At 40.2% G+C, this 13,280-nt stretch overlaps 1 protein-coding gene across 1 annotated transcript in view; it reads left to right on the top strand.

The window, feature by feature from the left end:
* LOC110528309 (fibroblast growth factor receptor substrate 2) overlaps positions 1 to 13,280 on the top strand; it is a 46,381-nt gene that overhangs the window by 9,312 nt on the left and 23,789 nt on the right. The window contains exon 5 of the mRNA XM_021610274.2: positions 1,039 to 1,200. Within this exon, the coding sequence (XP_021465949.2) occupies positions 1,039 to 1,200 (162 nt within the window). The remainder of the gene's footprint in view (positions 1 to 1,038; positions 1,201 to 13,280) is intronic.

Genomic DNA, 13,280 nt, shown 5'->3' with positions numbered 1-13,280 from the left:
CAAACAACAGCTTTAGATTAGTTTAAGATAACATATATATATATATATATATGGTTGAAGTCAGACGTTTACATACACTTAGGTTGGAGTCATTAAAACTCGTTTTCAACCACTCCACAAATTTCTTGTTAACAAACTATAGTTTTGGCAAGTCGGTTAGGACATCTAATTTGTGCCTGGCACAAGTAATTTTTCCAACAATTGTTTACAGACAGATTATTTCACTGTATGACAATTCCAGTGGGTCAGAAGATTACATACACTAAGTTGACTCTGCATTTAAACAGCTTGGAAAATTCCAGAAAATGATGTCATGGCTTTAGAAGCTTCTGATAGGCTAATCGTTTGAGTCAATTGGAGGAAACCGGTACAAAAGTATATATATCCACAGTAAAAACGAGTCCTATGTCGACAACCTGAAAGGCCGCTCAGAAAGGAAGAAGCCACTGCTCCAGAACCACCATAAAAAGCCAGACTACGGTTTGCAACTGCACATGGGGACAAGCATACTTCCAAAGTTGTGGCAAAATGGCTTAAGGAAAACAAAGTAAAAGTATTGCAGTGGCCATCACAAAGCCCTGACCTCAATTCTATAGACAATTTGTGAGCAGAACTGAAAAAGCGTGTGAAAGGAAGGAGGCCTACAAACCTGACTCAGTTACACCAGCTCTGTCAGGAGGAATGGGCCAAAATTCACCCAACTTATTGTGGGAAGCTTGTGGAAGGCTACCTGAAATGTTTGACCCAAGTTGAACAATTTAAAGGCAATGCTACCAAATACTAATTGAGTGTATGTAAACTTTTGACCCACTGGGAATTTGATGAAAGAAATAAATAAAAGCTGAAATAAATAATTCCCTCTACTATTATTCTCACATTCTTAAAATAAAGTAGTGATCCTAACTGACCTAAGACAGGGAATTGTTAATAGGATGAAATGTCAGGAATTGTGAAAAACTTAGTTTAAATGTAGTTGGCTAAGGTGTATGTAAACTTCTGACTTCAACTGTATGTGTGTTTTCTCTTGTGGTTGTGCAGGGATCTTTGCGTTTAAATGTTCTCGTGCGGAGGAGATTTTCAACCTCCTCCAGGAGCTGATGCAGTGCAACAGTATCAATGTGGTGGAGGAGCCTATGATCATGACCGGCAGTGGACACGCACGAGAGATAGACATGCCTCGAACACCACAGACACCCAACAGTAAGCACAAACACAGATACAAACACACACAATTTAAAATGTAATTTCACAGTAATACAGGACAGATGTGGAGCAATAGCTGAGAATATGTGTTTGAAAAGAGTGGTGCGAAAATCAGAGTAATAATTCCAGATATCCAGATAGCAACCTTCCGGTTACTAGTCCAACGCTCTAACCCAGTGGTTCTTAATCTGGGTTCGAACGAACCCCAGGTGTTCGGTGAGTCAGTCTCAGGGGTTCGGCGGAGGTCAAGACACACATCCGACTCATATGTTTCGTGATGACACGCCCCGCTTGGCCATCATTGGCTGCAGGTGATCACGCTACATCGCTTGCTCTATCTGTGCTGCAGGGAATTTGGTGCGCTCAGTAGTCGACTTGTGACTGTCGTGATGGTACGTCTTGTGATTTCTTTCTTAATATTTTAATCCCTTCATACTTACTATGTCTAGCAAAAAAAGAAAGTAGTCGTACGAATATGTACAATATGGATTCACATGTATAACGGAACGTGATGGGAGTCAGCGTCCTAACTGCATGATTTGCAATGCCAAGTTGAGCAATTCTAGTCTAGCACCGGCAAAACTTAGAGAACACTTCCTTAAGCTGCATGGAGATGGAAAATACAAGAACACAACACTCACTGAATTTGATGAAAAGGCTACTCTGCCTGTTCTCGGCTTTGTACCCATCAACAAACCGATCCTCACAGCATCGTACGAAGTTGCTTACCTGATCGCAAAGTAGGGCAAACCACACACACCATTGGTGAAACACTCATAAAACCAGCTGTGTTGAAGATGGCGAATATCATGCTGGGAAAAGAGGCTGAAGTTAAGTTATCCCAAATTCCTCTTTCAAATGACACCATCAGCGACAGAATAGAGGACATGAGCAAAGACATCTTGGCTCAAGTAGTTGCAGATCTGATTTCAAGCCCGGCAAAATTCAGCCTTCAACTCGACGAGACCACAGACGTTTCCAATCTAAGCCAGCGCACGAATACAGCAAGCTATGTGAAAGACGACGTGATAAAGGAAGATTTTTTTATTTTGTAAGCCTCTTACAACAACAACTAAGGCAGCCGATGTGAAGAAACTTGTGGATGACTTCTTCAAAGACAACAATCTTTCGTGGGATATGGTTTCTGCAGTTTGTTCGGATGGAGCTCCAGTCATGCTGGGAAGAAAGTCTGGTTTTGGTGCGCTAGTGAAAGCCGATGCACCACACATCATTGTTACGCATTGTATTCTGCACAGGCATGCGTTGGCAACAAAACCCTTGCCTCCAAAACTGGCAGAAGTATTACAAATTGTAGTGGAATGCGTGAACTATGCGCCAACTAGTGCTCTGAGGCACCGCATCTTCAGTGAGCTGTGTAAAGAAATGGGCTCTGAATTCGAGGTATTTCTGTACCATTCTAACGTTCAGTGGTTATCCCGGGGACAGGTGGTGAATCATGTTTTTGCCTTGCGTGTGGAATTAGCCTTGTTTTTGCAAGAGCACCAACATTGTCTTGCAGATTGCTTCAAAAATTCTGAGGTCATTCTCATTTTAGCGTACATGGCTGATATCTTTGCAGCTCTCAATCATCTCAATCAAAAGATGCAGGGCAGTGGAGTCAACATCATCGAAGCGGAGGAAAATCTGAAGGCTTTTCAAAAAAAGCTACCGTTATGGAAACGACGAACAGAGAACGATAACTTCGCAAACTTTCCCCTGCTGGACGACTGTGTAAGTAAGATCGAAGATGTATCTGGAATCGGAGACATTTCTGTACCCGCGGAACTGAAGCAAGCAATTGCCACGCACTTAGATGAGCTTGCAAAGTCTCGACGGATACTTGCCTACAAGAGAGTCATATCCAGCATGGGTGAGACAGCCGTTCACGTTTAGTGTTGAGACAACAGGTGTCAATGATGAATACCTCGATGAAATCATTGAAATTCAGCAGAGCCAGGTTCAACAGCAGCTCTTCAGAACAACAACGCTTTCAACGTTTTGGTGTCAACAAATGGTAACGTACCCTGTTATTGCTAAGAAAGCTCTGGAGATTTTCATACCGTTTGTTACAACATATCTTTGCGAGCAATCCTTTTCGAGGATGCTGGACATAAAAATGAAGAAAAGGAACAGACTTTGTTGCGAAAATGACATGAGTGGCACTTGCCAAGGTGAAGACGCTCATTTCTGAACTGGTCTCTGAAAGGCAACAGCAGAAGTCACACTGATTCATTATTATGTTTTTGTTTGAAAATCATATTTTGATGATTTTGTTCTTTGAACACAGTGATGTTGATGCATGGTTCATTTTGTGCACCAGTAGAATATATGTTTTGAATTTGAGAAAATCATATTTTATTTTTCCAATTAAGAAGGGTTCTGTGAATGTGCATATGAAACAGGTGGGGTTCAGTACCTCCAACAAGGTTAAGAACCACTGCTCTAACCACTAGGCTACCCTGCCGCCCCATACAAGGAGTACCAGTTCAGTGTGCAGGGGTACGAGGTAGATATGTACGGTGCAGTCGGGATGGATTCAGACCCCTTCACTTTTTCCACATTTTGTTACATTACTGCTTTATTCTAAAATTGATTATATTAACTTTTTTCCTCACCAATTTACACACAATACCCCATGATGACGAAACAGAAACTGCTTTTTTCAATATTTTTGCAAATGTATACATTTTTTTAAAACATACCTTATTTAAATAAGTTTACAGACCCTTTAATATGAGACTCAAAATTGAGCTCAGGTGCATCCTGTTTCCATTGATCATCCTTGAGCTGTTTCTACAACTTGATTGGAGACCACCTGTGGTAAATTCAATTGATTGGACATGATTTGGATTGTCCCACAGTTGTCAGACACCAGTCACCCAAGTCATAGACTGTTCTCTCTGCTACCGCACTGCAAGCAGTACCGGAGCGCCAAGTCTAGGAACAAAAGGCTCCTTAACAGCTTCTAACCACAAGCCATAAGACTGCTGAACAATTAATAAAATGGCCACCCAGACTATTTACATTGAGACATCCCCCCTCACTTTGTTTTTACACTGCTGCTACTCGCTGTTTATTATCTATGCAGTCACTTTACCCCTGCCTGCATGTACAAAATAACTTGACTAACCTGTAACCCTGCACATTGACTCGGGACTGGTACCCCTTTTATGGAGCCTTGTTATTTTTGTTTTATTTATTTTACTATTTTTACTTTAGTAAATATTTTCTTAAATAAACTAACTCTTTCTTGAACTGCATTGTTGGTTAAGGGTTTGTAAGTAAGCATTTCACGGTAAGGTTGTAGGAATTGTGTGTAGAGCTCCAAGACAAGATTATGTCGAAGCACAGATCTGGGGAAGGGTACCATAACAGTTCTGCAGCATTGAAGTGGCGCAGCGGTCTAAGGCATTGCATCACAGTGCTAGAGGCGTCACTATAGACCCGGGTTCGATACCGGGTTGTATCACAACCGGCCGTGATTGGGAGTACCATAGGGCAATTAGCCCAGCGTCGTCCGTGTTAGGGCAGGGTTTGACTTGACTAGTTAAATAGAGGTAAAAATATATACAGTTGAAGTCGGAAGTTTACATACACCGTAACCTGAGTTTAAATGTACTTGGCTTTCACAATTCCTGACATTTAATCCTAGTAAAAATTCCCTGTTTTAGGTCAGTCAGGTTCACCACTTTATTTTAAGAATGTGAGATGTCAGAATAATAGTAGAGGGAATTATTTATTTAAGCTTTTATTTCTTTCATCACATTCCCAGTGGGTCAGAAGTTTATATAAATTAATTAGTATTTGGTAGCATTGCCTTTAAATTGTTTAACTTGGGTCAAATGTTTTGGATAGCCTTCCACAAACTTCCAACAATAAGTTGGATGAATTTTGGCCCATTTCTCCTGACAGAGCTGGTGTAACTGAGTCAGGTTTGTAGGCCTCCTTGCTCGCACACGCTTTTTCAGTTCTGCACACAAATTTTCTATAGGATTGAGGTCAGGGCTTTGTGATAGCCACTGCAATACCTTGATATTGTTGTCCTTAAGCCATTTTGCCACAACTTTGGAAGTATGCTTGGGGTCATTGTCCATTCGGAAGACCCATTTGCGACCAAGCTTTAACTTCCTGACTGATGTCTTGAGATGTTGCTTCAATATATCCACGTACTTTTCCATTCTCATGATGCCATCTATTTTGTGAAGTGCACCAGTCCCTCCTGCAGCAAAGCACCACCACAACCTGACGGTGCCACACCTGTGCTTCACGGTTGGGATGGTGTTCTTCGGCTTGCAAGCGTCCCCCTTTTTCCTCCAAACATAACAATGGTCATTATGGACAAACAGTTAGATTTCTGTTTCATCAGGCCAGAGGACATTTCTCCAAAAAGTACTATCTTTGTCCCCATATGCAGTTGCAAACCGTAGTCTGGCTTTTTTATGGCGGTTTTGGAGCAGTGGTTTCTTCCTTGCTGAGCGGCCTTTCAGGTTATATCAACATAGGAATAGTTTTACTGTGGATATAGATAATTTTGTACCTGTTTCCTCCAGCATCTTCACAAGGTCCTTTGCTGTAGTTTTGGGATTGATTTGCACTTTTCGCACCAAATACGTTCATCTCTAGGAGACACAACGCGTCTCCTTCCTGAACGGTATGACGGCCGTGTGGTCCCATGGTGTTTTGTACTTGCGTACTATTGTTTGTACAGATGAACGTGGTACCATCCGGTGTTTGGAAATTTCTCAGAAGTATGAACCAGACTTGTGGAGGTCTACAATTTTCTTTTGATTTTCCCATGATGTCCAGCAAAGAGGCACTGAGTTTGAAGGTAGGCCTTGAAATACATCCACAGGTACACCTCCAATTAACTCAAATGATGTCAATTAGCCTATCAGAAGCTTCTAAAGCCATGACATCATTTTCTGTAATTTTCCAAGCTGTTTAAATGCACAGTCAACTTAGTGTATGTAGACCTCTGACCCACTGAAATTGTGATACAGTGAATTATAAGTTAAATAATCTGTCTATACATTTTTGGGAAAAATGACTTGTGTCATGCACAAATTAGATGCCCTAACCGACTTGCCAAAACTATAGTGCATATGGAGTATGTTTTAAAACAAAGCTGTTTTTTTAAACAGGAATTGACAATGTCTCTTATGACTTCACCCGACAAAGAGCATAATGTAAACTGTAGCTCCTATACCACCTAGCAACTAGCTTTTCAACTTACTGAGTAGGGTTTAGGCCACAGTTTGTGAGTTGCCCTTTGGGAGTTATCATAGATATCTTTAGACATCTCTGAAAACAAGTAACGTCATCTTAAGAGCTTGGACCCATGGGGAGATCATGAAGTTCCAAGAATACTTTTTAGAACACCTCAAAATGTATATTTCAGTTCTTTGGGGTACCTTAGATTTAAGTCGTAGATGAGGCCCATAAGCAACGTACATGACGGTAACAGTGGGAATACCAGCCAGGACTTCTGCTCCTTCGATGCAGATCCCATGCTCTATATTCTGGTGCAGATCCTTCACAGTGAACACTTTCATCACATGCTGAACGAGAGCCTCTCGGATCATGGTGTCGTCAGCATCCTGAGTGAAAAAAATTAGAACAGAGGGAAAGAAAGGAAAATACCTAATTTAGAGATAAATAAGGATACAAAAATAAAATCCTTTACCTTGTTTTCTGTGATAAGGTCTTCAACCCTCTTGCCGAGGTATATGATCAGGGCACGGATCACACTGTCTCTTCTTTCCTGGATGGTGTTGCACTGTAATATGATGTTATACAAATAATTGCATTTAATACCGGCAAATAAATACACAGTATAACTTATATACTATTGTGAAGGTTTTACTGTGCATACCCTGTACAGAACTTCAAGGATTTTCTGCATGTCCGCCTTGACAGCACCTCCTTTTGACTTAAACAAGTCCAATAGTTTTAGTGTAAATTCATCCAGCTTCTGCACAAAGGTGGACTCGAGCAACAGTTGTAATTCTGAACTCTTCCTTAATCTGAGTGAGAGAGAGAATTCTGAACAGATAAGGACAGAAGATGATCTGAGAGCCAGAATGCTATTGGGAAACCCCTCCAAAAGCATGTGCAGAGTGAGAATGTTCAGACTAATCTTTAATGCATATTTAATTGTAGATTAGAATATTAGGTCAAGACAACACAAAATATTTAAATCAATGTACATTTTTTACCTACATTGACTATTTTCATTCAGCTGTATTTTGTACCTTAGTGGGCTCAAACAGGGCTGGCCATCTTTCTTTGAAGTCCTTCACAGGAAGGGCCTGAACGACATCTTGTCTTTGATATGAGAAGCTTCACAATGTTGTGGTAGTCACGTATTTGTACTTCTCCCAGTAGCTCCACTCGCTCCCTCTCCAGAGTCTCATCTGTTTCTCCAGCAGGGTGGGGTGGGAGGTAATTTACCTCAGCCTTCTTAGTTTTTTTTATGTTCTTGGCAACGGGCCTGTCCTCTGGTGATTTTCTCTTGACAGAGTTCACTTCCAGTTCTGGGACAAACAATTCCTCTCAGTTTCGATCTGTAATTGCCCATCTTATATTTCAGGCTGGCTTGCCATCCGTACAGGCCTGAGAAGGACCCAGGCTCTTTAAGACATGGGTCATTTTTTACCAAAGCTTCTGCAACCTGCCAAATTTGTTTCTTGACAGATAGGCTGTAAACTGGAAGATCCTTTCAGATAGTTTTTCCAGGATGTCTGATTTCACATCAAGATTGTGGAGTACTGTTCCATCCTTCATGTGTGCTTCATTAGCTGCCTCAAGAATGAGCTCGGTATCATAAAAAAAGTGAGGAATTTCGAACTCAAATGGCCACGGACTGGAGCGTTGGGAAGAGGTACTTTCTGGAAAGGACAATATCACAGTATCACGTGATCCAAGGGAGCCAATCTCATCCGATGTCTCTGTGGAGCTGTTATTGAGTTCTTGTACATTTAAAGTAATAAGAGGTGGGCCGTCAAGGTCAACCACTTTGATGGTGTCTTCATCCTTTAGGTCTTCAGTATCAAGCAAAGAAAATAACAGGTCTCCAAATGCACTGTCCATGTACTGTAGAACAAATTCTTTTTGAAGCTGAAATGTCTCTTGCACAATTGTGCCAAGCTCAGCCACAGTAGCAGGGATTCCAGAAGGCAATGTTAGCTTACGGATATCAGGGCCCTCTAATAGGTCCTGTTGCCTGGCAGACATTTCTGTTCTGTTGTAATGAAAGTGATCCTGTCAAGAAAAAAATGCATAAAAGTTATCAAATGGTTATGATGTCAAACATGGGTATCCCATTAAATCAATATCAAGTGCTGCTTACTAGATCTCATAATAATAAACATGTAAAACCAAGCATTTCTATTCTATACCAAATACTAAATCCGGCGGCATGAGCTCTATGAGCAATGCATTGTTTTTAAACCCATGTATAAATATACCACATTTAAAACTATTCCATTTTAAAAGATTGTTACCTAATATTGCAGGCAAATATGGTGCTTCAGGGTTACCATTCTCTTTTGGCCAACACCGTATGCTGTTAGTGGGTAGATGCCTGTCAATTCCTTTTACTCAATGACCTTAAGCTTCTGTGTGGATTCCAGCTCAAACCCCCTACGGTGCTCATTATACCAACTATTCTGACACTTGGCAATAAAAGCAAATTCACCATGAACAACGATCATTAGAAGTATTTCAACAAAGTCTGGTAGACCTCCAGTGGATCCGTAGGTTAAGATCATTCCAACCGAGTAGTCGGTACCATTGCAGGAAAGTGTGTTTGCCATCTAAACAAAAGTCTCATCTGGAAAAGAACATTGTACCGCTTCCTTTGTCATCCTTTAACACTTCTAAAGCAACAGTGGACAGCTTTGTGGCAGATAGGGCAGGCGTGACAAGATTGGTGCCATGCAGATGGTACGCAAGTAATTAATTGATGCTTCACTGCAAGAGACAGCAAAATGTTTTGAAAGCTGTTGGTCTGTCGAACAATGCGCTTAAAAAAGCTGTGTTTAGCTTCAAAGTGCATAGTCCAAAAAGCTGCGGGTAGTGTTCAATGAAATTATGTTTTGGGATAATACTATCCTGAGGAAAAACCTCTAAGAATCTATGCCTGTGCTCGGATATCTTGCTGTCAAGGTACCAAATTGATTATTCTTTGTGAATTGGCGAAACCACAAGTTCAACAATATATTTGATGTCCATAAGAATTTCCCATGATGGTTCACCTACAGGTCTTTTAGTTCCTATAATGAATGGAAGCAGACGCAGTAGGTACCGGTTTTCATGAGCATTTTCTCCCATACTTATTTTCCTTGAATTCATCAAGTCAAGAGGAATTAATTGTGGGCAGTCAGTGTAATCACACCACTTACCACATCTGTGTAATAATATTGTTGTGTTCCAACAGAGTAAAATATTTATTCTTGATTAAAACCTTTAAGCACAATGCCAGTTCCAGAGTCAGGATTCCCTCAAAAAAGTAATGTAGCACATCTGGTGGATAGCCAGACACCAGCACGTCAAAATGTCTACGTTTTTCAGTTAAAGCACACTGCTTTTTCACACCATAGCAATGTATTAAGGTGGGATTTTCTAAAACTGTCTGTATTTGTTCAGAATGTTGCTGCTTTGTTCTTGGTTGGAATGCCCCAGTTCTCACTTATTTTACCTGAATCTCAGATAACTCAGCCTAACAGAACCTGCAGACATGCATTGCACTGTAAATACTTTCCAATTTGAGCAAAAGGTGACCAATTTTTTGCTCAATGTCATTTTGTAATTCTGGTTCTTCTAAAGTTTCCTGCTCTTTGTGGACTTGTGTATTTGAATGGTCAATATGTTTTCGTACAACTCCAGTTCTAAAGTCGCCCAGAGAATGCGGATTGTGTTTTAGACTCCTATGAGATGCAACGGTACCATATACATTTGTTCTAAATCCGCACTTGTCAAATACACAGAGGACAGTTTCATGTTTCTTTAGATGGTTTCCAAGGTGTTAAAAATAATATTTTTCTGTTGAGAAACTGCAAGCTCTGCAAATTTCACATTTAAAAGAAAAGAGCTCTCCTGGCCTTACTGACTTGTCAGTTGCCTCGACAAATGTACCTTAAGGGAACCCCATGTTTTGAAGGAACAGATGCAGTCTGGGTGGAGGCAGGGCAGTGGTTGATTATGTTCATGCCTCAGTCTATAGTGCTTCAAAAGTTAAGTTTGTTTGAAAGCAGCAAAACTGCAGATCTAACATTGCATGCACCACCTGATCCCTATGGAATTAAGGTGAAGTCAATTATTTGTGTGTGTATATATAAGCTTAAAACATTACTTACACATCCCTAATGCTATATCATTGTAATGGCTCTCGTTGGTAGAAGGAGACCAAGGCGCAGCGTGGTAGGCGTACATGGTAACTTTATTGATGACGCCAAACAAAATAACGTTTTTAAAAAAAAAACAGAAGCGCACAGTTCTGTCAGGCTACAGTAACTAAACAGAAAACAAGATCCCACAACCTAATGGTGGGAAAAGGGCTGCCTAAGTATGATCTCCAATCAGAGACAACGATAGACAGCTGCCTCTGATTGGGAACCACACTCGGCCAAAAACAAAGAAACAGAAGACATATAATTTCCCACCCGAGTCACACCCTGACCTAACCAAACATAGACAATAATAAGGATCTCTAAGGTCAGGGCGTGACAATCATTCTAAAATAAGGAAGACACACATTGTCAATACCTGCCTGGGTTACAACGCATTGTGTAAAACACTAATAGGGCCCTATAAAATACTTTTGCTGTTTTATTTTCTGAAATTCCGTTAACTTTTTGTTGCCCAACTTGTTCAATCCATTTGGTTGATTTTAAAAATACAGTATATATCTAATACCTATTATTCACACTAATGTTGGGTTACTGTAATAAAAATATCCTGCGTATCCTGTCCGAGGGGTGCCGTGTATTCTGTTTATTTATTCTGTTTACATTTCTGGGTCCCGTCTGAGTTTTCCGCATTGCGGAAATAATAGGGCCCTACAAGCCCTCGTGAGCTACAATCAAAGCACACAGACATTTGAATATATTTACATACCTTGTCAATGTATTCTGGAAAATATGGTGTGTCCTGTACTCAGGAACGTCTGAATACCTATAACATTACCTAAAGAAGAGGAGTTGTATTAAAATCTATGACAATGTCAGGAAAATAAAACTTGACTTCAGCTTTAGATAGCTAGCAGAAACATCACAATCCTAGCTGACTTGGAAGAGCTGATTGTTATCTATCTTACTAGCCAGCCCAGTTATTTTATTTAGCTAGTTTGGCTGTTAGATTAGACTAGATAACTAGTGCACAAGGTCAACGTTTGCAGTGCTGCCTTGAACATGTTGTGAATACATGAACAACAAGGTTTCTGCAAGGACAGGCATAGCTAGGTGTAGCTAGATAGCTAGGTGTAGATAGATAGCTTTTTTTATTGTTTGTTCCTGTTTCTGCCTGGCTAGCTTGCCTAGCATGCAAACCTTAAATTGCAGGGGCACCATGTGTTCAGTTCCACTGTCATGTTTGCTGACAATGCATTTTTTGGAAAGCTAGGTAGGTAATATGTTACAAAGCTATTTCGGTTAATAAATCAAATCAAATCAAATTGTATTTGTCACATACGCAGATGTTAATGCGAGTGTAGCGAAATGCTTGTGCTTCTATTTTTTTTATTTATTTTACCTTTATTTTACTAGGCAAGTCAGTTAAGAACAAATTCTTATTTTCAATGACGGCCTAGGAACAGTGGGTTAACTGCCTTTTCAGGGGCAGAACGACAGATTTGAACTTGCAACCTTCCGGTTACTAGTCCAACGCTCTAACCACTAGGCTGCACCCAGTTTCGACAATGCAGTAATAACCAACAAGTAATCTAGCTAACAATTCCAAAACTACTACCTTATAGACACAAGTGTAAGGGGATAAAGAATATGTACATAAAGATATATGAATGAGTGATGGTACAGAGCGGCATAGGCAAGATACAGTAGATGGTATTGAGTGCAGTATATACATATGAGATGAGTATGTAAACAAAGTGGCATAGTTAAAGTGGCTAGTGATACATGTATTACATAAAGATGCAGTAGATGATATAGAGTACAGTATATACATATGAGATGAATAATGTAGGGTATGTAAACATTATATTATATAATATAAACGTACACAAAAATGACAAAGGTTAGAAACAGCGCGAAGGTGATTAAATGCACTGCTAACTTACTAACGTAAACTTACCCCATTCCGTACAAATGTGCGCAACGATAGCGATATTCAAATGAGGCTGCAAAGAAAACGAATGGGACTGTAGCGACTGTGTTGACTTCAAAATCTGGGGTATGAACTACGTTTCTATTCAAGCATTGATCGGCTCTATAGTATTGGAGAAACGTTTTAAAAACGGACCCTCCGTTACATCATGACGTGTCATGCCGTAACGCACAGCACGCATAAAGCTACTATTTCTGTCTTACAATCTCTCTCCACCAGGTGTAGCACTTCTCTCATCGTTTAAAAACTAGAAATGGACAGTGACCGGGGTCATATTTTGCGTCGTGACTGCAAGCGATCACGACTCAAAAAAACTATTTACTTCTGAAGATCACTTTAGCACCGTCCTAAAAACCCGATTCAAATTCGACACAAACCTTCAAATAGGTATGTAATCACACATTATATAAACTCTTTATAGTGTTTTATTTACATTTTAGAGGCGATACGGTGATAAGTTGGACAGATCGAGTGAATTTTTTTCTTTCTTTCCCACACAACATCTCTCCTTCTCACTATCACGCTTTAGTTTCGCTTCCCCACCATTAAAAAAAATACCTAACAGGGCTCATTGCCTTCTTGAATAATGCAGAAACGGGCAGCGTTTAGGTCATGTCATTTATTTTGTTGGAATGGGAAGAAAGTGTGCTTTACAATGGTATTGATATTACAGCTGATCTGGCAGTATTATGTTTTTGGGGTGCTAAAATAAGGTCAATTGTACGGACCAAGGCAAT

The sequence above is a fragment of the Oncorhynchus mykiss genome, chromosome 7 (genome assembly GCF_013265735.2).
Source record: "Oncorhynchus mykiss isolate Arlee chromosome 7, USDA_OmykA_1.1, whole genome shotgun sequence".
Classification (NCBI taxonomy): Eukaryota; Metazoa; Chordata; class Actinopteri; order Salmoniformes; family Salmonidae; genus Oncorhynchus; species Oncorhynchus mykiss.
The sequence above is the reverse complement of the archived record's forward strand: the minus strand, read 5'-3'. Positions and strand labels throughout refer to the sequence as shown.